Raw genomic sequence first — 22987 nt, forward strand, 5'->3', positions numbered from 1 at the left:
TTTCCTCCACTCTTCTGGTTTGCAATAACCATGATTTGTTCTGACATTCAGATTGTACCCATAGTTTGTCCAACCAGCAGTAGTTTGCCTCCAAACCAGAATAAGATAATTTGAAATGGTAGTTTCTGGTTCTGGTTTAGAACAAACTATGAGCCACGATTAACCAATAGTTTCCCTCACACAGTTAAAGTTACAAGGGATAACTTTAGTGAGGACGAGTGCCCTCATGCTAGATGGCCAGCGTCTGCCGCGGGAAGCCTGCTCTTCTCTCCCATCATCTCATGGAAAGTATAATGCTTAAAGAAAGCTGCAGAGAGCAGTTTGCCAAAACAGAGCAATAGTTACCATGAATGAGGATGCGCCCCCCCACATATTAACTCAATATATAAATGTGTTTTAATTTGCATGCTGAAGGCAGCTACAAAATCAACATGGTGCAAAGCAGTTACTCTTAAGACAATGTACATGAATGTATTTATAAAATTTGGAATTCCTTGGGAAGTATATCAGTCAGCCTTTGTCCAAATTGCAAAGCAGAACACACCTCCAACTCTTCTTTTGATTTTTGATTTTTCTGTGCTGCCTCTTGCATAAATCAATGGGATGAAAGTGGCTTGTCCCTTCAGTCTCATTAGGTGTCTTTCTTTTGTTTGAATGTCACTTTAAATTTGTCATTCACCAAGGTGAAAGCAAGCCTGGAGAATATCTTTCAAGATCCTCCTGAAATGCTTAGAAGTTGATTTCCCCCCAGTTAAAGTGGAAATATTTTGCTTAAGAAAAAAGCCTGTGGAGGTGGTGGTGATGTCATTTATCCAATATAGTGTCTAAGCTCCACTCTCTCTCTCACCTAGGATTGTTTTGTTCTCCCAATGCAGACTATTTAATCTAGACTATTTAGTCTAGATGCTTGCTTTCTAGGGTAGCTAGGCTAACGTTCTGTCTCAGTGATCATAAGTACTAGGTGCACTTTTAAACCTAGTATATAGTACAAGATTCTGTCACATCATCTGCTAGAAACCCAAATGCTCAATGTCAGGACATTCTCTTTTTTTGTGAGGGGGGGGGTATTGAATATGCCATGATTCTCTAATTATAAGACACAGTTCTTACATGCATATACACAGCTTTTATAAAGGCTGCAGTGAGCACTGCTTCCCTTTGCATCTGGTCCCCTGGGTGGATAGATCAGACACTTCTGTTGATGAAGCTTGTGATATTACTGGCAGTCAGACATTGGTCAACAGCACTTTGTCAGGCAGCCAAGCAGTACCCTCGGGGGCTATATAATATTAATTTTGCAAGGAACACTATAAATAACTACTTTGCTTAAAGTGATTTTAGTTGAGTAATGTGGACAAACCCTAATAGACAAAAATACAGTACAAAAATAATATGATCATGAGGATGAAATGGACTACATAGAATAGAGTTAATAGACCTGATGCATGTTTACTCAGAAGTAAGTTCCCTTGTGTTCAATGGAGATTACACCAGGTGCACAAGATTATGGCCTTACAGTCTTATCCATGTTTCCTCCTAAGGATATCAGTGTTTTAAATAAAATAAAAAGAAGTAAGTCCTGCTTATTTTAACAGGGTGTGTTCTCACGTGTGTATTAGTATGTAGTTAAATTATTATTATTTCATTTTATATGCATTATAACAATTATAACAACAGATGAAAATTAAAAGATCGAAAACAAAGCTATAAAATAGGAACATAGAAGGAACCTGCATTTGACTTTGCTTTGAGGGGTGTTCATGTTACCACCTCAGGGGAAGTGTGGCAAGGGATACAGGATCACACAGGCAAGCCCATCCATGCCAATGTCTATATGTTAAAACTATATCAGAAGGAGTTCTAGTCATATAACAATGTATGTGCCCACATAGAGATTCTCTTTGCAATGAAGAACCATGGCCCCAATCCGCATTACTCCTTTGCTGGCGCTCTGTGTGTATACATTAGACTAGAACTCCTGTTTTGTGGGTTTGTTTGTTTGGCTTTTTGTTTTTTGTTTTTGTAAAAGTGACTAGTGTTCCTTCTTATCCAGTTTGAATACATGATATCAGAAGATCATGGTGTTGGTTGTCTCTGTGACTCTCTGCAGCCTTCTTTTAATATGCAGAAGGGGTTATGTGAACTACATTTGGATAACTGTTCTGCCTTCAATTCCTGTTTGTATGTTCCTGAACTGTTGCATTGTATTACCTTCTCAGTGGATTAGCCCTTACTTGGAGTGTCACATGTTCAAAGATTCTGATGGCTGAGAAGTATGTTTCCCCTCACAATTTCTTTCTCTCTCCATCTCTACCTGATATAGTCTTTACCAGCTTTGCTGGCGGTGTACAAATAAAATTATGTATGTATGTATGTATGTATGTATGTATGTATGTATTTCTTTTAGAGTTCCTGTTACAGGATTTCATACCTGCTGGCATCACTGACTGCCCCTGATGTAGTTTAATAGAATATATTCTCTTTCCAACTTTGTGGATAACTTGTTTTGCTATGGATGGCTGTTAATGAAGATGTTTAAAAGCTGCTGACAGATTAATAATTTGCAATACGAGCAGCCCAAGCAGTCACATGGAGAAGGGTGAATAACCTCTCCAAGGGTAAAAGAAATTTAGATGTGGCTCTGCATTATAATGTGTAAGAATAGATGATGTTACTTTTGGCAAATGAATGTTGTGCCTTGTAGCTTTTTATTTTTTAAAAAAACTACAGGTTGATACCGCTATGAGTGAAGCATTCACCTAAACTGAGTATTTGATTAGAAAGCTGTTCCACTACTGACAGACTGCTCTGATAGTTTGCCAGACATGAGATTGACGCTACACTTGTCAGAATTAATCAGACTGACACCCTGATCCTAAACACATTAGTTAGAACAAAGCCAAGTCTCTCTAAAAATCAGTAGGATGTACTTCTATGCAACACGTTCAGCGTTAAGGATTTTCAACACATGCTGAAATTTCAACAGGACAGATACATTTATTGTGTGATAAGTGATGTATTCCAAACTATTTCCCCATCTCCAAATTTATACAGCAAACTGCTCTGCAGTTTTTCGTTTGGGAAAAGGTGCATTTTTCCCCCCACGAGCATATTCTGTTGCTCCCAAAGAGTTTGCAGCCACTCTGCTCTTTGCTTGGCTTTCTTTTTACTCCTGCACTATGCTGAATTAAGTCAAGGTTTGACTTAGCATGCCTTCTGAATTTGAGCTTGTGGTTAAGCTTTCTTCTCACTAACTGTGAGCTGTAGCAGAGGTTTGTGTCAGCAAAACTCTCAAACCTGTTCTCAGGTGTGCTGAGATCGTCAGAGGTGTAATAGCATCCAGGCTGTAAAAATCAATCCTGCTATCTTTTAAAGTATTAATTTAAAATTATATCATTTGCTGAGACTGTTCTTTGAAGAAAATTATGTGACTTGACCAAAGGTCTCAAAATGAGATGAACAAAATACAGTGTGTGGGGTGGGTAAATAACGTTTTATTCGCGGAGGCTTGGAGAGAATCTTCGTGGTTTTTAAAATGTCATTTATTTACAATGCTTTCTTTTCTGCAATTTCTTTTCTGTTGTTTACTTTATTGCAGTGCTCCCCCCCCCCCAGTCTGCCTACTTCATCAATACAGTAGTTGAGATCGAGTCTAATGGCTTTCTAGAAGTGACAGTATGTCTTTCTCCTCTGTGTTAAAGATAAATAAATCAGCAAATCCTCTTGAGACTCCCAACAATAACATTCCAGTATTATTATAACCCCTGAGCCTAGAAGTAGCCCTGAACTATTCTGTACCAGTTGAAAGCGGTCTGCATCCATTGTGCTTTTATGCCAGTGCTCTATGATCAGAGACACTACGGCTATTTCTAGCTCTTGCTGAATGCTGATAAAGAACCAGCTAGCTAGAAATAGTGGTGCTTATCCTTAAGGAAGTGAACTCTTCATGATGATATGCAAAGAATCTCAGTCATTCAGCTATTGACCACAAGCTATACTTAAAGAGGGGGTAGTTAACAACTTTGTTTTAAAGTAGCAGTTTTTGAGGTTGCATAATAACGACGACTACTTCCTACTTGGGGAGTATTATTCAAAATGTGCATGTTTATTTTCAAAATACTAAACTCTTAAGCATTGCTATATACAAACTTCATTTATTAGATTGTCTGCAAAATATTAATGTTTATCTTATTTGCGTTTCTGGATATGTCCAAAGGATGTGGCTCTTCTTCAGTATATATCTAGGAGATGTGCTCTCTGTTTCAGAGTCCCTAAGATCAGTAGCCTGAGTTGGAGGAGCTTCTGACAAATCAATGGTTCTATTGCCCTGACAAAGCAGAAGTCTAGACTTGGAGTATTTTTTCCACGCCTGCCAATCCAGCAGCTTCATAGTTCCTGCCAGTCAAAAGGGTTAACATTGCACACCCATTCCCCATTCTGCACATGATGAAGACTCTGTAGCCTGAGAAATCACAATTGACACTATCTCTCGCTTGTCCAGTTTCCCAGCTCTGGGGCTCCTGCTTTAAACAGTGGAATCTTCCAACAGTCTTCTTTGTGAAACAAAAACAGTCCAATCTGATCACAAGCCATTAAATGGTCACAATCAAATTAGTACCTCCAAATAACAACTATGAGAAGCTGTGGAAGACCTTCTTGAAGACTAAAGTATGTCTTCTTTGCAGGTTAATTACCATAATTGCCTTTTGTTTGGAAATGAACATAAATTAATGACAAAATACAGAATGGTAGGACAAACTTACTGTCTATCACCTTCTGAGTTGTGTAGCCTTTTCTTTTCAAATGCAGCTCCATTGTTAATTTAGTTCTTCTCCTCTTGGAGGCCATTAAGAACTGGCTGCCCCATGAATAAGCAAAGCAATAGCAGCCAGGAAGCCAAACTGCCATAATCACAATTTTCACTTACTGCTGCTTCACCAGCTGGGACACCTCAGTCAGTGGATGCCAGGACAGTGGTAGTCACCTGTCTCTGGTTGCTCCGCTCCACTCTGTTGGAGGCAGAGTTATGCATGTCATGCCCTGTGCCCCCTAAGCTAGCCTCCCGCCCTCAGTGCAGTGACTATCAAGTCACCAATTACAAAGTAAAGATTCAACCTCCAGTCCAGGCAGCTTCTGTAGATGGACTAGGAGGGTGCCATTTTGTCTTTTGCCTCTGGCAGCAAAATGTTTTGGACTGGCCCTGGAAGGCCCTAGTGAGATTAAGTGTCAGCATCACTACTTCTTTATATAGGTCATATGCCGTTTCTACTATTTTAATGTTGTTCTTATCAGTTGTGTGTAATCCACTCTGGATTTTTTGTCTTCTGAAGAGGGAGACAAAAAGGCTTTCAGTAAATAACAATGAGGGCATTTCTCGGTAGTATAAACACGCTTGGAAGCCCGCATCATCTTCACTTTAGGATCTGGGATTTCTTAAACTCTTAACTTCAACCTAGAGTTACTTTGTAAAAAATTGACTTTGAACTAGATCAGCTGTACTTCATGAAAGAAGAAAAACTGGAATCCATGTTAAGCAGACTCCTTAGCAACCATCTGGAATGTGGCTGGACTGTTAGATCTTTTGACCTTTGCTCTGTCAGCCAGCTTTATCCAATAACTCAAGTAGAGAAAACAACGTAGAAAATTGAGTTGGGTGCTGCAGTGGGGATGTCAGATAAAAGGAACGGAACATTCTGTCTTACAATATCTTATGAATGTAATGTGAATTATAGTGTATCAAGTATATAATATAGCTAACAATTTATTTTTTAGTCCCATCTGCTGTTCTTTGAAGAAATTAAAGTGGCTTGGCTGATAGCCTCCATGAGATGAACAAAATTTGCAGCATGTGTGAGACAAAAATTTATAAGTTCTCAGGCTATAAGAATCTTCTTCAAATTAAACCTTATTTTATTCCTGTAAGCTTTAAGGTTGACAAGTGTGGGCAGTTCATTATCCTTTATAGTGGGGAAAAATCTTGTTTTATTAGTGGAATAAGAAAGAAATTACACTTTAGAATTTTGAAGTAAGGCTATTAAAAACTTTGATTGATGGAGAATGTGATATTTTACCAGTAGGTACAGGCTAAGCTGGCTTCTACAGTGCTCAGTTTTTCTTAGACTTGGAAATTGTACTGGACCAGACTCTTAACATATCCACACTGATTCACTGTATATGTGGTTGGCTTTACACGTGGGAGAGTTGAGGTCATGTTTGAAGGAAGCAAATCACAAGCTTGGGTTCAGATGACGCAACAAGCCACACTCTGGTTTATTATGGCAGTAGCAGAAGCAAAAACCTTTGAGTGGTGTTCTTGAGTTTGCTGCTCCCTCATATTACGTCATAGCTTGTTTTACACTATGAGTTATATGACATGTGAACCAGGGCCTAGGCCTGTGGAATTTTGACAAAGGTTCAGCCACCTCTCGAGATATGGTTGCCAAACTTGGCACAAGGGTTCCTGTGATGGGAATGGGTGTTTATCTCGAAGTTTGGATGACGGGCACCATTTGAATCAAGGTGGTGGACTGAAACATGATTTTAGTGTGACTAAATCCAAATGTTTGCCTCTGTGTATTATGATTGTAGCCATTCTTGTTTAACTGGTGGCGGTGGCAGTGGGGGGTGCATTCTGAAGACCCATTTGCAACATATGTTGCTATTCATAGGAGACAATATAGACAATCAGTCAGGCTGTGTAACCACAGCAGTGACCAAGAAGGAATGATTGCTGGGAGGAGCACAGAAAGAAGAAACGCCATGGTACACCTGCATCAGCACGGCTAGACACCTTTGTCTGCCCCAGCTGCAACAAAACATGTCTCTTCCATATCAGTCTCTACAGCCACAGCAGGTGCTGTAACTCTCCAATGGTTTGACTTAATCCCCCAAGTTGTACTCTTCCATTGTCTCTCAAGACAGATAGATGCTAACCAGGAGGCAATATTTCAGTAAGATTTACCTTTCCACTAAGCTGCAAAGGAAGTGGTCATGGTGTAAGTCCTCTTCGTGTAACTCTTGATGGCAGACATTTCTTTAGGACAATATAGCAAGACAGCATCCAGTGACTATTTAAGACTTTAGAATATTTTCATATTTAGGAATGTTGGCATGATCAGGTATGTAAACTTGGTCAGGAATCATAACTCACATAGCTCTCCAATTTGCTCTAAGCAGACACACAATCTGAATTTTCTTTTACTGTAGCATACATCACAGTTCCCTGACCCCTTCATTCTTTAATTGTTAGTCTCCAAACTGTATTGGGCATGGTGATCCAGAAAAAGAAGATGAAGCTTTTGCAACATATCCTTTGGGAGACAGTGGTTTGTTTTTGTTTGCTTGCTCTTTAATTAATTCAGGAGGCCCCTTATGTCTGTGACCTGTTTTGGCTTTTGCATCATACTTACCAGATGTTTCTGTGGGATACTATTTTAAAACTTGAGATACACTAAACTAAAATCAGTATTAATCTTTTAGTGAAGCCAGATTCCTGCAGGGCTCCCTCTCTGGACCATTCAAGCGCAGTTGTGATTATGTAGCTCTTTAAAAATAAAGCACATGAAGTACAAACACAGCAACCTTCCTGCAGCCTTTGTGCTGCTCCTTCTCTCCAGCATTGCATCAAACATTTCTCCTGACTTTTTTTTTTACATGAACAGGACTAGCCCTTGCAGCAAGGACAGTTGCACTGTTTTGATGCGCTGTTTATCCCGTTCATGTTTTTCTTTTCCTCTGCAGAGATCAGAGAAGTGCACACGGAGCTCTGAGGCAGTCTTCCGTTCAATTATTGGCTCAAGCCCTAACCTACTTGGCTTCAGCAATGGTCATCTAATGCAATTGGGCCATTTTATGGGCTGCTACCACTGGAACAGGGCTAGCATGAATTTAGCTCTAGATATACAATCCAGTGGTACAGTCTATCCTTGCACACTTGGAAGGGAGCCATGTGAGGAAGGGGAAGTAAATGTGTAAGAGAATGGATAGTACCCCACTCTTAAAAAACTATATGAAAAGCCTTATGACTCCTTTCAAGTGAGTGATTTATTGTTTAATGCATGACATTATATTTCTCTTTCCAATGATTCTAAGACTTCTCATTTAATGCTAAAGTTTGGTATTCCCTCCCCCCCATTGTATTCTCTGGTAGGTTAATTTTCCCTGAGTGATAATATGAAAAGTCTGTTCCACAGTGCACAGAACATTGATATGTCGCTGGGGAGTTGCTGCTGTTTTAGATGTGTGGCCATTGCTCTTTATCTCACAGGCTTTTTTGATGATCTACACATTGACTATAATTGGAGGCAAGTGGGGATATGTATTGGGAACAGCAAGTTCGTGAAAAGATTGCACGAGTTTCATTATTTAGTGTTTATGAAGAATGCTAAAAAAAAGATTACTAATCAGGATTAAATGCAGGATATCCACTTTCCCATCTATAATTAACAGTAATGTTTTAAACTGGCCTCAGACTCAGCTGGTCTCTGTATCAGAAACACATCTGGTTTCCAGTTGGCTATGAAATTGGTAAGTCGACTTTGCAAGCCTCTTTCCCAAAGATTTTAATTTAGAGCCTTCCACGCTATTGATTTATTCAATTCACAAGTAGTTTTGAACTCTGAATATACTGTTATCAGAAGCAGCTTACCTTTCTGTGGTTCTCTATCAATAAATTCTTCAGAGGGCAGACTGTCTGGCACCGCTGAGAACGACTTAATATCTTGGTAGCAGTATTTATGAACAGTATTGGACAGTAACATCATCAATATATATTGTTCTCACCTCTAATGGCTGCATTAGAAGACATAATTAGATTCAATTCATGAGGAAAGTATTCCACCAGAGCTCATTTAAGCTTTGTTGGGGGGATGTAGAGAAACTTGGTGAGGAAGTTGATGAGGATGCAACTTTATTCTATACATGGCCCACCTTCCTTCAGCCTAAAGCTCTGCCGTCATTGTCTGTGATTATCCCATGCTGTGATATGGTTGGCCTCCTGTGGAATGGTGTCTGATGTAGCTGTTGCTGGATAGCCTCTGGACCAGATTGCCCACTTACCAGTAGAATAAAACACTGCACTGTGTACTACTGTATTCAATAAGTGCTGATGACTCTCTTAGTGATGCTTGAGGATATTTTTTTTTGGGGGGGGGTTCCTCTCTATGCCAAGGTGACTCCCTACAACTGTGCAGAGTGCTCTTGGAGGAATCTCTGAAGGCCATTTAATGTTGTGCAGAAGGAGATGCCTTTTTTCTTTAATGGTGAAGAGAAGAAGGGATACAGGGGCAGGGGAGGAAACTGTGGCTAATCCATATCCCCTGATACAAGTATCTGTGTGACCATAAACACTGTGATAAATACACATTTGTAAGCAAAATAAATTAAAGCCTTTTATTTTGGAGTTTTCAGGGGAAATGTTTTGCTTTTATACATTATGAAACATGATAGGAGGAATAGCCCCAATTTCTTCGGGAAATAAGTGTTCTAAAGGAAATACCTTAGGGAGGCAAATATTTATGGCTTCCATAGACCACTTGACCAATTCAGTCATTAAAATGCAAGAGATTCTTTATTATAGCACCTGATTTGGATAAACAATGGTAAAACATTGCTGCGCCGATATTTCAGAGTGTTCTACAGATATCTAGGCTTGTCTGAACTTGTAAAAGGGGCAATTTATATGTCACAAACTCAGAAGACAATCCACATTAATATCAGCTCCTGCTTGTCATGTTGGAAAGCAGGCAGATTGTACACAGCATTCAAATGCACAAGTGGGAGTAAACTAGAGAATCCCAGTTGGTGGTATTATGACTAAAAGGCTAAGATGAAAAGGTGATCTAAATTAGGATCAGACTGGCAGCAAGATTACAACCTGACTCTGACCTCGCTTGTGATCTTTCTCTCAATAGAATTACTCTAATTTTGAGTGATGAATGAAGGCAATGAAGCCAGAAGGTAGTAATTAGGTATTGACAATTAAAAAAACAATGATGGTATGTAATATAAAGACCCAGTTGTCTAATGGTCTAATGTGAAACAGTATCTGCAATGTGCTTGATGTGTGGCCTTATTCACCATAGTGTAGTTTCTTAGGCCACTTTCACATAGTTACATTAATTTAACCATTCTGAATCTGCTCCCAATGAGGGCAAATGTAGACAGCCAGTTTTTCATGTGATATTTGTAAAATGTTTTACGTGTTAGAAATGGGTGAACGATACCAGTTATGATTTGGAAAGGCCCTGTTTTTCTAACCTTTTACTGAGAAGTCTCTGAACACTCGGAAAGGCTGAGCCTATTTGCGAACGTTTCACCACCTCCCCCCTTCCCTCCTGCCATTTTCTCCCTACCCTTTGTGAAGGAAAACCAGCAGTAGGGATCTAGGAATTTGGTTTGACTCATAATTAGTGTGCCTATTCTCAATTATGGGCATTTGTTTCCCTCAGCTCCCAAACTCCACACCCATTCCTTATTTGTGGCATAATGTTGTGTTGACTACTGGCAATCTGGTTGGTGTGAAGGAAATTGCTAGCAAACACTTAAAAAGGAAAGAAAGAAACCCAGCAAGAAAAAAACACATAGGGTGATTTCAAATGGAGAAACAGCAGATAGGGTTTCTATTTCTTCTGTTACTCTGCTCTACATTCTTCCCTCCCAAGGTAGCTTCTCCTTTAAAAACAAAGCACAGCAACAGGACTCAGTTACACACATTTGTGAAGAATGTGCAATTGTCCCTTGTATAAGAGCTCAGTTTCAAACCAGTCAAGCAAAGAGGTGCTTCATATTGAACTGTTTTCAACATGGAAAACAGTTCTGTGTAGGAAGAGGCATGAAATCTTCTTTGGCTTTGCTGTGTCTGACCATAACTGCAGCTGAGAAGCACTGGGAGGCAAGAACTAAGCATATGTAGCAAAACAGACATGTGTTTTGCTTATGTGCGACTTTAATATTTTTTTCCTGTACAGAAGTAGATGTTATAATAAAAGTTCTTCTGTGTATAAATTTACCTACAGTAGCTAAAGCAGCTAAAGTACTCCCGTGATAGACTTTAAAATGTTAAATTTTCTTGTTTCTAATGTCATAGACGGTGAGAATATCATAGTTAAGGTTAGTTACTTCTGTCTCTCTGAACCAAATATAGCCTAATTGGGGGTCTGTGTGCAATGTGCTGACATTAGCACATTCTACAGGGTCATGGCTTGCAAGTGAATTCAACATTAGCAGGATGATGGATGCTGAGTTACCTGTATTTGTTGCAGTCTGCAATAAGATTGCAGAGGGCCTCAAAAAAGAAGAGAGACTCAAATCAGGAATATGAGGACAGTAAAATGACTTTTTATGAAGGCTTTATGTTAAAGATACCAAAATTTTGAGGTTCCATGCTTCTTTTCTTTTCATTCTGGTGCCTTCTACATTATTTTTCTTCTTCTCTTGTTCCAGTGTGAATCAGCATGATTCCCCCCCCCAAAGGTGTAGATAAAATTATTTTTTAATAGTAATTCAGGCATTTGGTGAACTCAGAAAGGACCTTGGTTCCCAGCAGAAGTACCTGAGGTCTCTGGAAAACAAATTAAATTTTGAGATTGACAGCAGCATTTCTATTTCAAATAATAAACAAATAAAGGAAACTTATGTTTTGATTCATCTGAATACTTAAGGCAGCTCTTGTTCTCCATAGATAATAAGAAGCAGATTGGTATACTGGTTGGTGCTCATCATGGGCAGGAGGAATTGCAAGCCTAAGTGGATTGTGCATCATGGTCCCAATCCTGATCACTCTTCCATGTCTGGCTGCTATTTAAAAAATCAGTAGGCATGTCATGTTGAATGCAACCACACATCTAGTTATGTCCTGGCTCCTGTCCAGTCCACAATGAGAGAGGCTCTTCCTTGACAGTAAGGAAGAAATCTGTCTTCAGGCAGAAAAGAGATATAGGAACAGGTACCGGTAATTAGTCCCAGCAGCTCTTGGGCTAAATGACAGGAAATCTGAGGCTAGAAACTGGTTCCAAGGTTAAGAAGCCCCCCAAAAGTCCCAAGGCAAGGAGTTCAGAATTGCAGAGAAATGACAGAGTTTATCCCAACAGGTTGGCACACTCTTCCCTTCTGAGGTCAGTGAATTACTTCTGCCTTCTGCTTGCTCTGATTTAACCAGCTGTTGATCCATAAGAGGCACCTCTGTCTCTTCTCTTTCTCCATCCAGAACAGAAACAAAGTGTCTGGAGAAGAATGCTTTGTTAACTTTCATATACAGTACTGGAGGAGGAGGAGGAAGTAGGAGGAGGTGAACATGACCAAAACTCATGGGCTTTAACCAGTGCTCATTTGTGAAAGCAGACTTGAATGATCACAGACCCCTTTCTGTGTTTTTCTCCAAAAGTTCTCTCAGGCTGCCATCTTAAGAGTTTGATTCAGTCATTCTGCTGCTGCTGTTGTTGTAAGCCCTTTCTTGTTCCTGGGGCCTTCACAAATGTTTGACTTTGCTGCTTTCCAGAGCTATCCTTAAGTGCCTCACAATGTCTTTTCTAGGGAAGCAGTTCTAATAATATAATGGTGGAATTTCTTTTGTCCATTCAGGAGAAGAAAAGTCCTCCCAGACATGCTGCCTGTTCTTGTATAGTTTTTGATAGTGTTTTATGCATTCTTGGTAATGAGTCCGGTCCCCTGCCTAAAGAGTACGTACTGATGTTAGCTTCATCAAGCAAGAGTTAATCACTCTTAATTAACTGGGTTAGACCTGGGTGTGGGGGAACTGCAGTAGAATGACACACACACCCTCCAAGCTGTATTGTATTGAAATTAATTAAATGAACTGTGCTTTCTTTTGTAATAATTGATTGTAGACCCTTGTCTTTCTTGACTCCTTCTGTTTGACATGAAAGGTACAGTTGAGATAGTCAAAAAGATGAAAACTGACACCAACCACTCATACGATGGAGATAGCCTGTTGTAAAAATGCACTGAAGAGCTTCTTTAAATCTTGAGGGAAATACGTGTTGACATAATGATTGCTACTGCACAGTTGTGTAGAGTGGAAGAAATGTGGTTGAATCCCATGTTTGTACAGGAATGACAAGTTCAGCTGTACTTACCCTGCTGGATCTAACTTGTCTATCTTGGAGTAAAAGTCACCTGCTATAGCAGCATTGGGATGGGTGTGTGTGTTTTATCTGCCTTGTTGGTTCCTGCTGTTGGTGTTGGCAAGATGTTAAAAACTAAATTGTTCAGTCATTTACTCATGTCATATGGGATTGCTGTCTTCTCATTGGACTCTCCTTGTTCTCAGTATGAAAGATAATACGAGGTTCCTGTTGATCTGGCATGGTATTGTATTACAAAATGCCTGCAATGGGTAAGGATGGGTGAGTCTGTCAACTTGGCTGTTTCATTTTGGTCATTTCATTGCAGCAGTTTGCATTTTAAAAAAATGTCCTCACAAATATTGTCAGCATCTTAATGTGAATTTTTCTTAATAAATATTTTTTTGTATGTAGTTTTGCCTACTGTACAAATTTTTGCAAGCAGTTTTTATCTAATGTGCATTTTTGCATGCTATTTTCACAAATATAGCCATTGCTATGTTTTCTTTCCCATAATATATGAACTTTTGCCCACGTTTCTTTTGATTGGAGAACTGCATTGGAAAATTCAGAAAAGGGTGATTTTCAAAGGTTACATCTTAGATCATATACTATTTTAGGCAGTGCAAATTTGGTAGGTTCAGGTTATAATGTGACCCAAATGGATTCCCCTCCTCCCATCCCAAGCGGTGGGGGTTTGTGAGGGTTCATCTGGGAGCAGCTTCTAATATTATATATTTTTTCTGCAACTGTTTCTGGGATGCCAAGCCATGCCACACAAGACTTACCCTTATGGCTATTCACAAATCAACCCCTGTGCAGAGAATTCCAAAGGCATAGCAGCATTACCATAACTCGGGCATCTGTAGACGCCAAGGCTAAGTTGTGATTTTCATCTCAGGAGTGATTTTGAAGAGCACTCTAGTGAATGAATGCTCCATCATCAGAAGTAGGATCACCTCAAATGAATCATGACAAGATGATATTCAAACTCATCCTAAGACAAGTGGGAGGGAAGTGAACAACCAAAAGGTACCTGACAAACCACCTTAGTTATTTTCAACCTTGTTATAGGCAAAAAAGAAAAGAGAACTGTGATCAGAATATGTTCCTTTATGAAGTGTAAGTTTGCACTTGAAATGATGCTTTGTTCAGAAAGTATTGCAAATATGGCTCACATATAATCTTTTGCTTCTTTCATCAAATAGTCTTGTGGGATCTCCTATCACACTTCACTTTTTTCTTGTCCATGAAACCCAAGCTGCCGTTGCCATCTCTATTTCTATAGCTGTGCCCTGGGGTGTGCATAGCACCATTAGAAACTATTGCATGCTGCCTAAATGTGAAAACCAGTTCAGTTGGTTATTGATCATGTATACAATTCAGTTCCATATTGCTCTTACTAGGAGTTGCTACAAAAAGTATTAACATCAAGTTCTTCATAAGCAAGATACCTAATAGTCCTGGAACCACGCATGGAATCACAGTGGTACCTCGGGTTACTAACACATTGGGTTACAGACTCCGCTAACCTGGAAGTAGTACCTCGGGTTAAGAACTTTGCCCCAGGATGAGAACAGAAATCATGCGGTGGCAGCGCAGCGGGAGGCCCCATTAGCTAAAGTGGTACCTCAGGTTAAGAACAGTTTCTGGTTAAGAACGGACCTCCGGAACGAATTAAGTTTGTAACCAGAGGTACCACGGTATTACTTTTCCCACTGTCTTCTAGGATCGCATTTCATGACTTCAGTGTTCTGTCCATGTGACATATTCATGCAGATGGTCAAAGCCTGCCCACAGGTTTTTTAATAGTTATTTGCTAATTGACTGGGCTTTCAGACATTATATATTACATTGTGTAAACAATGCATGGCCAAGTTAACACCGAAACAACATTTAAAATGGCCTAAGTTATTAGTGCTGATTATCTTGGATGGATACCAAAAAGGCAAGAGAGAGAAAGGAGGATGGATGTACTGTTTTGTAGTGCATGTGGCTGAGTTGTCATCCATACTTATTAACAAATCCTGACAGCTTCAAATGCCAGAGGGGGAAAGTGCTGAGCTTTTCTGCAGGGCGGCGGGGGGGGGGGGGAGAGCTCTGCTGGAGGAAGTGACCAGTGTTTTCTGTTTAGGAAGGGTGGGGGAGGACCTCCCAAACTGCATAAGACTGCTGAAAAGCTAATTGTTTTGAGAGTAACACCAGCCAGCCCTAAAGTCCCTTAAATGGGACACACACTTAGAAATTGCTGCTGCTTCTCTGCTCTGTTTATAAAGCTATTCCTCCTCTGTACTCTGTGTGAATTGAATGTGGGGCACGGCTATTAAAATCCAGTTCTAGCCTGCAGAAAGGAGTAGGAAGAAATCGGATTCATCTGTGTGTTATGCCAGCCCACTGTTATAAATTTGGATTTGGTATCCAAATTTATAACAGTGTACTGCTGGGGAAAGTTCTCGGACTGTACCTTTCAATCCCCTCTCTGAGAACATGCGACTCGCAAGTGCATTTAATGAGGATTTGCCATCCCTGGGAAGGCTCTAAATTTGGACTGCTTTCATCTTCTGTCCTTACTCTGACTCCCTTTATAACCTGGAGCAGTGATCTCTCCACAGTGGGTTCCTAGCTATGTGTAAGCCAAACGAGGAGAAGGCATTCTATATATTTCCAACAATTTAGGGAGTGTAGTATCATATCCATTTTTAGCAATGTGAGCTTTTATTAGCGGTTAAGGCATTAGAAATTACGAATCCTTATCAGAGGTTTGAGTTCTGACTGACAGACTTTTCCTGAGTAACAGAAGGCAATCCAAGTTTCTTTTGCCATTTGTGAACACAAATTATGTGAACACCCCCACCCGACTTCTAGGGATGCTAGGGTGACCTCTTAAGCATCTCCCCCAAGAAAAAGAGAACTGCATGACTCAGAAATGGGCTGAAAGGGGTCATAGCTTTTCATAAATTTGAACACGTTAATTTATATGTACAGTTTCACATTTATAAATGATTACTATCATTTAAATAGAAAGGGAGTACATCTCACTCTAGTGTGCAAGACTGTGCTGAAGTGCCCTGTGTGCCTGCTCAGTGTGAATACAGCCTCTTTATTTGTTATTAGATTTATATTCCAGCCTTCCTCCTGAAGGAGCCAAGGACTGCCTGATTATTAATGAATAATCAGATTATTTTGTTTCCATGCGATGACCTGAGGTGCATTTGTCTTATAATATACCCAGTACGCGGGTGGCGCTGTGGGTAAAAGCCTCAGCGCCTAGGGCTACCCGATCGAAAGGTCGGCGATTCGAATCCCCGCGGCAGGGTGCGCTCCCGTTGCTTGGTCCCAGTGCCTGCCAACCTAGCAGTTCGAAAGCACCCCTGGGTGCAAGTAGATAAATAGGGACCGCTTACAAGCGGGAAGGTAAACGGCGTTTCCGTGTGCAGCTCTGGCTCGCCAGAGCAGCGATGTCATGCTGGCCACGTGACCCGGAAGTGTCTCCAGACCTCGCTGGCCCCTGGCCTCTTAAGTGAGATGGGCGCACAACCCCAGAGTCTGTCAAGACTGGCCCGTATGGGCAGGGGTACCTTTACCTTTACCTTTATACCCAGTACTACTTTGTTCTATATGGTTTGGTTTGTCAAACCATACTGCATTTTGGAAGGGTTTGCTAATTGTGATATCATGACCATAACAGTCTTGTTTTCCTCATTCATTTAATGCAATATTGGGATATTTCCCACATACATGGACTTTAATAAAACTTTATGTACTTGGATTGCTTTTTGGGAAGGGGTTTGCGTGGTTTGTTTTTCTGGATAATTAAGCAGAGTATTTTGGGAAACAGGAAAATCTAACTCTCTCTTGTGTAAAATGGTTGAAACCTTTGACCATTACTAATTTTTCATTATGCAATGTTGGCAAACTGAGCATTTAAAACTGATTTGGGATCCTGTTAACAACCACCACCACCACAGCAACAACCCATCTGGCTGGGTTTCCCCAGCCACTCTGGGCAGCTCACAGCATATAACTAAAACATCAAACATTCAAAACTTCCCGATACGGGGCTGCCTTCAGATGTCTTCTAAAGGTCAGATAGTTGTTTATTTTCTTGACATCAGTAGGGAGGGTGTTCTACAGGGAGGGTTCCTCTACTGAGAAGGCCATCTTCCTAGTTCCCTGTAACCTCACTTCTTGCAGTGAGGGAATAAGCAGAAGACCCTCAGAGGAGGACCTCAGTGTCTGGGCTGAACAATGGGGGAGGAGACGCTCCTTCAAGTATACTGGGCCAAGGCAGTTTAGGGCTTTAAATGTCAGCACCAACACTTTGAATTGTGCCCGGGAACACACTGGGAGCCAATGAAGATCCTTTAAGACCGACGTTATATGGTCCCGGCCAGTGGCGTAGCGTGGGTTGTCAGCACCCGGGGCAAGGCAAGTAATTTGCGCCCCCTAACCCGTGGATTTGCGCCCCCTAACCCATGGATTTGCGCCCCCTAACCCGTGGATTTGCCCTAACCCCAGATGTTGCGCCCGGTGCGGCCAGCCCCCCCTGCACCCCCCACGCTACGCCACTGGTCCCGGCAGCCACTCCCAGACACTAGTTTAGCTGCCGTATTCTGGATTAGTTGTAGTTTCCAGGTCACCTTCAAAAGCAGCCCCACACAGAGCACATTGCAGTAGTCCAAGTGCGAGATAACCAGAGCATGCACCTCTCTGGCGAGACAGTCTGCGGGCAGGTAGAGTCTCAGCCGGCGTACCAGGTGGAGCTGGTAAACAGCTGCCATGGACACAGAATTGACCTGCACCTCCATGGACAGCTGTGAGTCCAAAATGACTCCCAGGCTGCACACCTGGTCCTTCAGGGGCACAGTTACCCCATTCAGGACCAGGGAGTCCCCCACACCTGCCCGCCCCCCATCCCCCCAAAACAGTACTTCTGTCTTGTCAGGATTCAGCTGAAAGGCCGTCAACATGGGATAAAACATCCCCTGCCACTCTTTGGAAACATTTGGATCCATTAAGTGGCAGGGGCAGACCTCTTGAATCAGTCCCACCTCCCTGCAGAGGGGAAGGGTCGCGGAGAAGTCCAGTTGCACCAGGAGGTGATCCGACCATGGCACTTCTTTTGTGTCACTTTTACTTAGTGTAAGATCACTCATGTCCATAGAGGTCAACACCAGGTTTATTCGATTGTGAGGGAAACTGACTGGTCTTCCTTGTTACCCCAAAATATTTTATCCCTCAGTGTTACTCTACAACATGGGTGTATAATGCTGAATTATATCAGAATCAGAAGGAAAGCTGTGGTTGGAATTACTCCATTGTACATGCTGATTTTGAATTGTATTTGAATAATAATACATATAGGCTGATTAAAAACAAATTATCTGTTGCTTACAATATGGCCATGAAATACTGATTAAGGTTGCATAAGTTGTTCAGATGCAGAATATTCTGTAGCAGATTGGTTAGTATGCAGACTCCCTTTATAAAACGATGATGGTATATGCTAATCTGTGAGGAAATATGTTGCCCAATATGTCAAGCATAATGGGGTATGCTGTATATACTTGGTTGTTTTTTGTGTATATTCTTTAAGCCAACAAGACCAGCCTTATTCCAGAGCATCTTGTAACTGGAGATGACAGTGTCATCATTGTAAAGTAGCTTTGAGTTACAAAGAAATACTGTGAAGGAGGCTACTGAAGTCATCTTGCTGAGAGCCTCATAGAGATGATCTCTTGAAACGAGAAACACTAGTGCATTAGCTCATTTGTGAAGCTAAGCTCCCAACTCATAAGAAAACATGACAAGGTTCATCTAGTCCAGCATTCTCATTTCAGACATGGCAAGCCAGATGCCTCCATCTTTCAACAAGATATAACAATTTGTATTACCTACTGAGAGGATATAGAGTATAGTGAGGGGAATAGTGTTAGGTGACAAGGAGGAAACAATGACTTGTCCTTAACTGTCAGCTCGTTCCTCTTTCAAATCAGGAGAGTAATTGTAGCTACTTCCTCACTGGATTGCAGAGTTGTTAATATAAATGTGCTGACAGATGTTAAGAACTCAATACTTTGGTAGGATAACTTTGGTAAAACAGAGGGAGGGTAAAATATGGAATTCTGCAAAAGGGACGAGTAGTATTTGACATGGATAGATTGTGGAGCCTTGGATTTGAATTTCTGGATTGGGCATAGACTAACTGGTTCTCTGCTTCACTCTGATTCTGTAAAGTGGTGAGAACTCACATTAAAAATAATTTTAATGAGTGAATGAGATATTGATAATGAAGTAGTTTGTATATTAAAAGTTCTATATGAATAGTAGCTAACTGGGTGATCCCTGAAGAACTGAATTGTTAAAAATCCACTGAATTAATTAGCACTGGGCCTACTTTCTGATATGCTTGAAATCAGTTTTGCAAACAACAAGGGTGAGTTTTGTGTGGCCTTATCTTCACTAAAATTAAGATTGGGGTGGGGGAGAACTGACAGTTGCAATTTGAATTTGTAATGATTTCTGCTTTTATAAACTAATCTTATATTATATTATATAATATGCAATAATATAACATAAATCCCCCACTGCTATAGATAGGCACTGGGATTTACAGGTGACTCCAAGCCTCTGCTTGCACCATGGCTGAGTGGTGCCTCCAAAGCCATATCTCGTTCCTCTGTGGGCTGCCACTGGCATCGCAGTACATCCCTCATAATATTCTGTTCCACCACTCATGAACAAATGCACTTTTCAGCTCCTTGATGTTCTATTGATTGTTGTTCTTGTTTGATTGGTTGTTGTTGCTGTTTTTCCTCTACAGTGTGTGGGTGCGACTTAGCTCAAGGTGGCTTTTTCATTAAGAATGGAGATTACCTTTGTACTGTGGATTACCAGCGGATGTACGGGACCCGATGCAATGGCTGTGGGGAGTTTGTGGAAGGAGAAGTTGTAACTGCTCTTGGGAAGACCTATCATCCTAACTGCTTTGCCTGCACTGTATGCAAGTAAGTCATATGATGTTAGATAAACCACTTCAGGACTGCAGACAGTACCAATGCAATGTAAGAGATGCATATTAAAAATTACATACATGATAAAACATTATATAAATGGTAAATGGTGGGGGGAGGGGTAACCTTCTCCCTAATACTATTTTCCTGCTGAAAATACTCTTTGTCCTCACCCCTATTTGCCCCTGAAGCTGAGTGACACAGAACCAAATTATTATTATTATTATTATTATTATTATTATTATTATTATTATTATTATTACAATAACAGCAACAATATCATCTTTCTACTCCTGGGTTGGAAGGCAATTATAATTCATGAAAGCTATTTTCCAGTTACTATACTGTGAAGGGTTAAGTGTGAATGTAATTCTGAGTACATTGGAGCTTGGAAACTAAGCGAGAATCATTCCTGGTTAGTACTTGATTGGAAGGCTGCCTGGGAATACTTGGTGCTGTAAGCTTTTCCTTCTTATGTGAAAGGTTGTAGTTCAGTGCTGTTCCCAGGGGACCTACACTACTCTGTGACTGATGAGAAGATTAGAAATTACTCAAACTATGGGGCTGGTTGAGCACATCAGTTGCTGAGCATGAGCCGTCTGATCAGCACTTAGAATAATAGAATTATAGAGTTGGAAGGGACCCTAAGGACCATCTAGTCCAACTACCTGCAATGCAGAAATGTGCAGCTGTCCCTTATGGGGTTTGAACTTGCAACCTTGGCATTATCAGCACCATGATCTAACCAACTAAGCTATCTTAACTTATTTAAAAGAAGCTGGATGTCCAGAATGCAAAATACTGCTAAGTGGTTGATTTTTGCATGAGCATAGAAAGTCCATTGGCCATATTTCCCAAATGAAAACCTTCATGTATGCTAGACTTTTAAAAGAACAACCTCTTCATACTGTTCCTGTGATATCTTTTTATTGAAGCGAAACTATCAGTCAGTCTCATCTAACATCTGCTTCTCTTCCAGTGGAGGTGCATTTAGCCTTTTGGATTTTCTCCAAGTGCCTGGCTTTGCCAGTGTTGCATTTTGAACATTTTTGGCCCACATTCCTGCGAGATATTGATTTGCACCAAAGGCGGCGGCTGAAGAGAGATGAGAAAGAGACTGAAAGAATGAAACTCCACAGATAACCTTGAATTAAAATCCTTCTGTTCTTTCGTTCTCCAGACGTCCTTTCCCACCAGGAGACCGGGTTACCTTTAATGGAAGAGACTGTCTCTGTCAAATGTGTGCTCAGCCTATGTCATCCAGCCCAAAAGAACTCTCCAGTTCCAGCAGTAAGTACTCTGTAATCTTTTCCTAAACTACAAAATTGAACTCTTGGATAGCCTCCTCTCTATTTTGTACCATTTGTTCAGTCAAACCTGAGCAGTGCTGATTTGTTTCTGGGGCTGCTCAGTTCTGCATTCTGGAAATCTGAGCACTACAATTTTAACCATGCCTGGAGAAGGTATTTTGTGAATTAGTCTCTTGAGCTGATCCCATGACATGTCTTTTCTCTCAAAATGCATTCTAGTCCCTAGTGCTTTTGATAGTAGATGCTCCAGAGAATATACAACCTAGTTTTGCCCTGTTGGTGTAAGTGCTGCGATTCCCATTAAAAGAAAAAAGTGAAAGTGAATTTGCAATGTTTCAAGTAATTGCTACGTATAAAAAGAATTTTAGAAAGCTGAAAATGACCTGAAGTCTAGAGAGTGGTAACATAACATTTGATCTCACAGTTCCCTTATTGTGATGGAAAATTTGTATCTAATATAATATTTAAAAACTGATTTGCGGTACACCATGTGTTTCCCCTTCCCTTTCCCTAAAGCCATGACCTCTGGTAACACTCAGCTTTTGGAGTACATCAACTAGACACTCTCTACAAGTGTTTTATAATAATTACTTGTATCTCCTGATATTTTGGTCATGTCAGTACTTGGACTGATTGGAAAAAGAGTAAAACATTACAGGAAAGGATTAGCTCTTTTCTGTTTTCTAAGTACAAACATTTCAGCCATCCTGAATTGCCACTTGAGGTTTTTAAAATCGCTCAGTACTGCTGGCAGTTACTGGTAGTGATGGCTGATCACTCGTTTCTCACCTCTTGGTAGCTACTGTGGGGCATTTTCAGGGTCTGAATGAAATTCCAGATTTTTACAGTTGCGAAATTGGCAAATAATAACCCTATTGTATTGTTATATGCAGTGGATATATGAGTTGTGGCTAGTTGGTTTGCTAGTTTAGGAATGCCAAGAGATCCTCAAAATCAGATTCTAAATTCTAAATCTAAATAAGAACGTCACAATTTCAGCAGTTGCACCTTTTTTTAATGTCAGCTTAGGAATTAAATTGTAAATAACTGTTGACAGTAGTTTATAAAGAAAAAACAATTTTGTGCTGATTATGTTAAGAGATATAGTGGCAAAGTAAACCAGCAATCCCATCATCCAAAGACGTATGTGAGTAAATTTGTTGAGAGAGAGAGATTATACTATACAGGTAAAAATTCCGGTGGTCATCTGTTGTCATTGTCAAAGGGAAGTATAAGATAATGTTAATGCCAAGTTTTGCTAAGAACACCAGATGCTAATTCTGCTAGAAAATGAAGTTGAGTAGAGTTTAAAAAGCAAACTTCAGAAAAATGGTAGCTGGCAAACATTTGTCTTCTACGTCTCTTCTCTCATGTGATGGTTCCTACTCTCCTGCTCTGACAGGTGAATTTTAATTAGTGCAAAATATTCCAGATCTTCCGCTTCATTCCAAAGCTGCAAGCCTCATCAATCTTCCCTCTCCTTTTGAAGTCATGTTTTGTAATGTAGCCCTGTTCAGAAGTAAATCTCTTTTATAGGATGTGTCTCTGTTACTTGGTTACTTGCTGTTAAGTAGATTAGCAA

At 40.5% G+C, this 22987-nt stretch overlaps 1 protein-coding gene across 29 annotated transcripts in view; it reads left to right on the forward strand.

Annotated features, from left to right (window-relative positions):
- ABLIM1 (actin binding LIM protein 1) overlaps positions 1-22987 on the forward strand; it is a 205634-nt gene that overhangs the window by 89210 nt on the left and 93437 nt on the right. For all 29 annotated transcript variants that reach the window (XM_053389134.1, XM_053389127.1, XM_053389129.1 and 26 more), the window contains 2 exons: positions 19906-20089; positions 21276-21385. In XM_053389134.1, coding sequence (XP_053245109.1) covers positions 19906-20089; positions 21276-21385 — 294 coding nt within the window. The remainder of the gene's footprint in view (positions 1-19905; positions 20090-21275; positions 21386-22987) is intronic.

Source organism: Podarcis raffonei, chromosome 5 (genome assembly GCF_027172205.1).
Source record: "Podarcis raffonei isolate rPodRaf1 chromosome 5, rPodRaf1.pri, whole genome shotgun sequence".
NCBI lineage: Eukaryota > Metazoa > Chordata > Lepidosauria > Squamata > Lacertidae > Podarcis > Podarcis raffonei.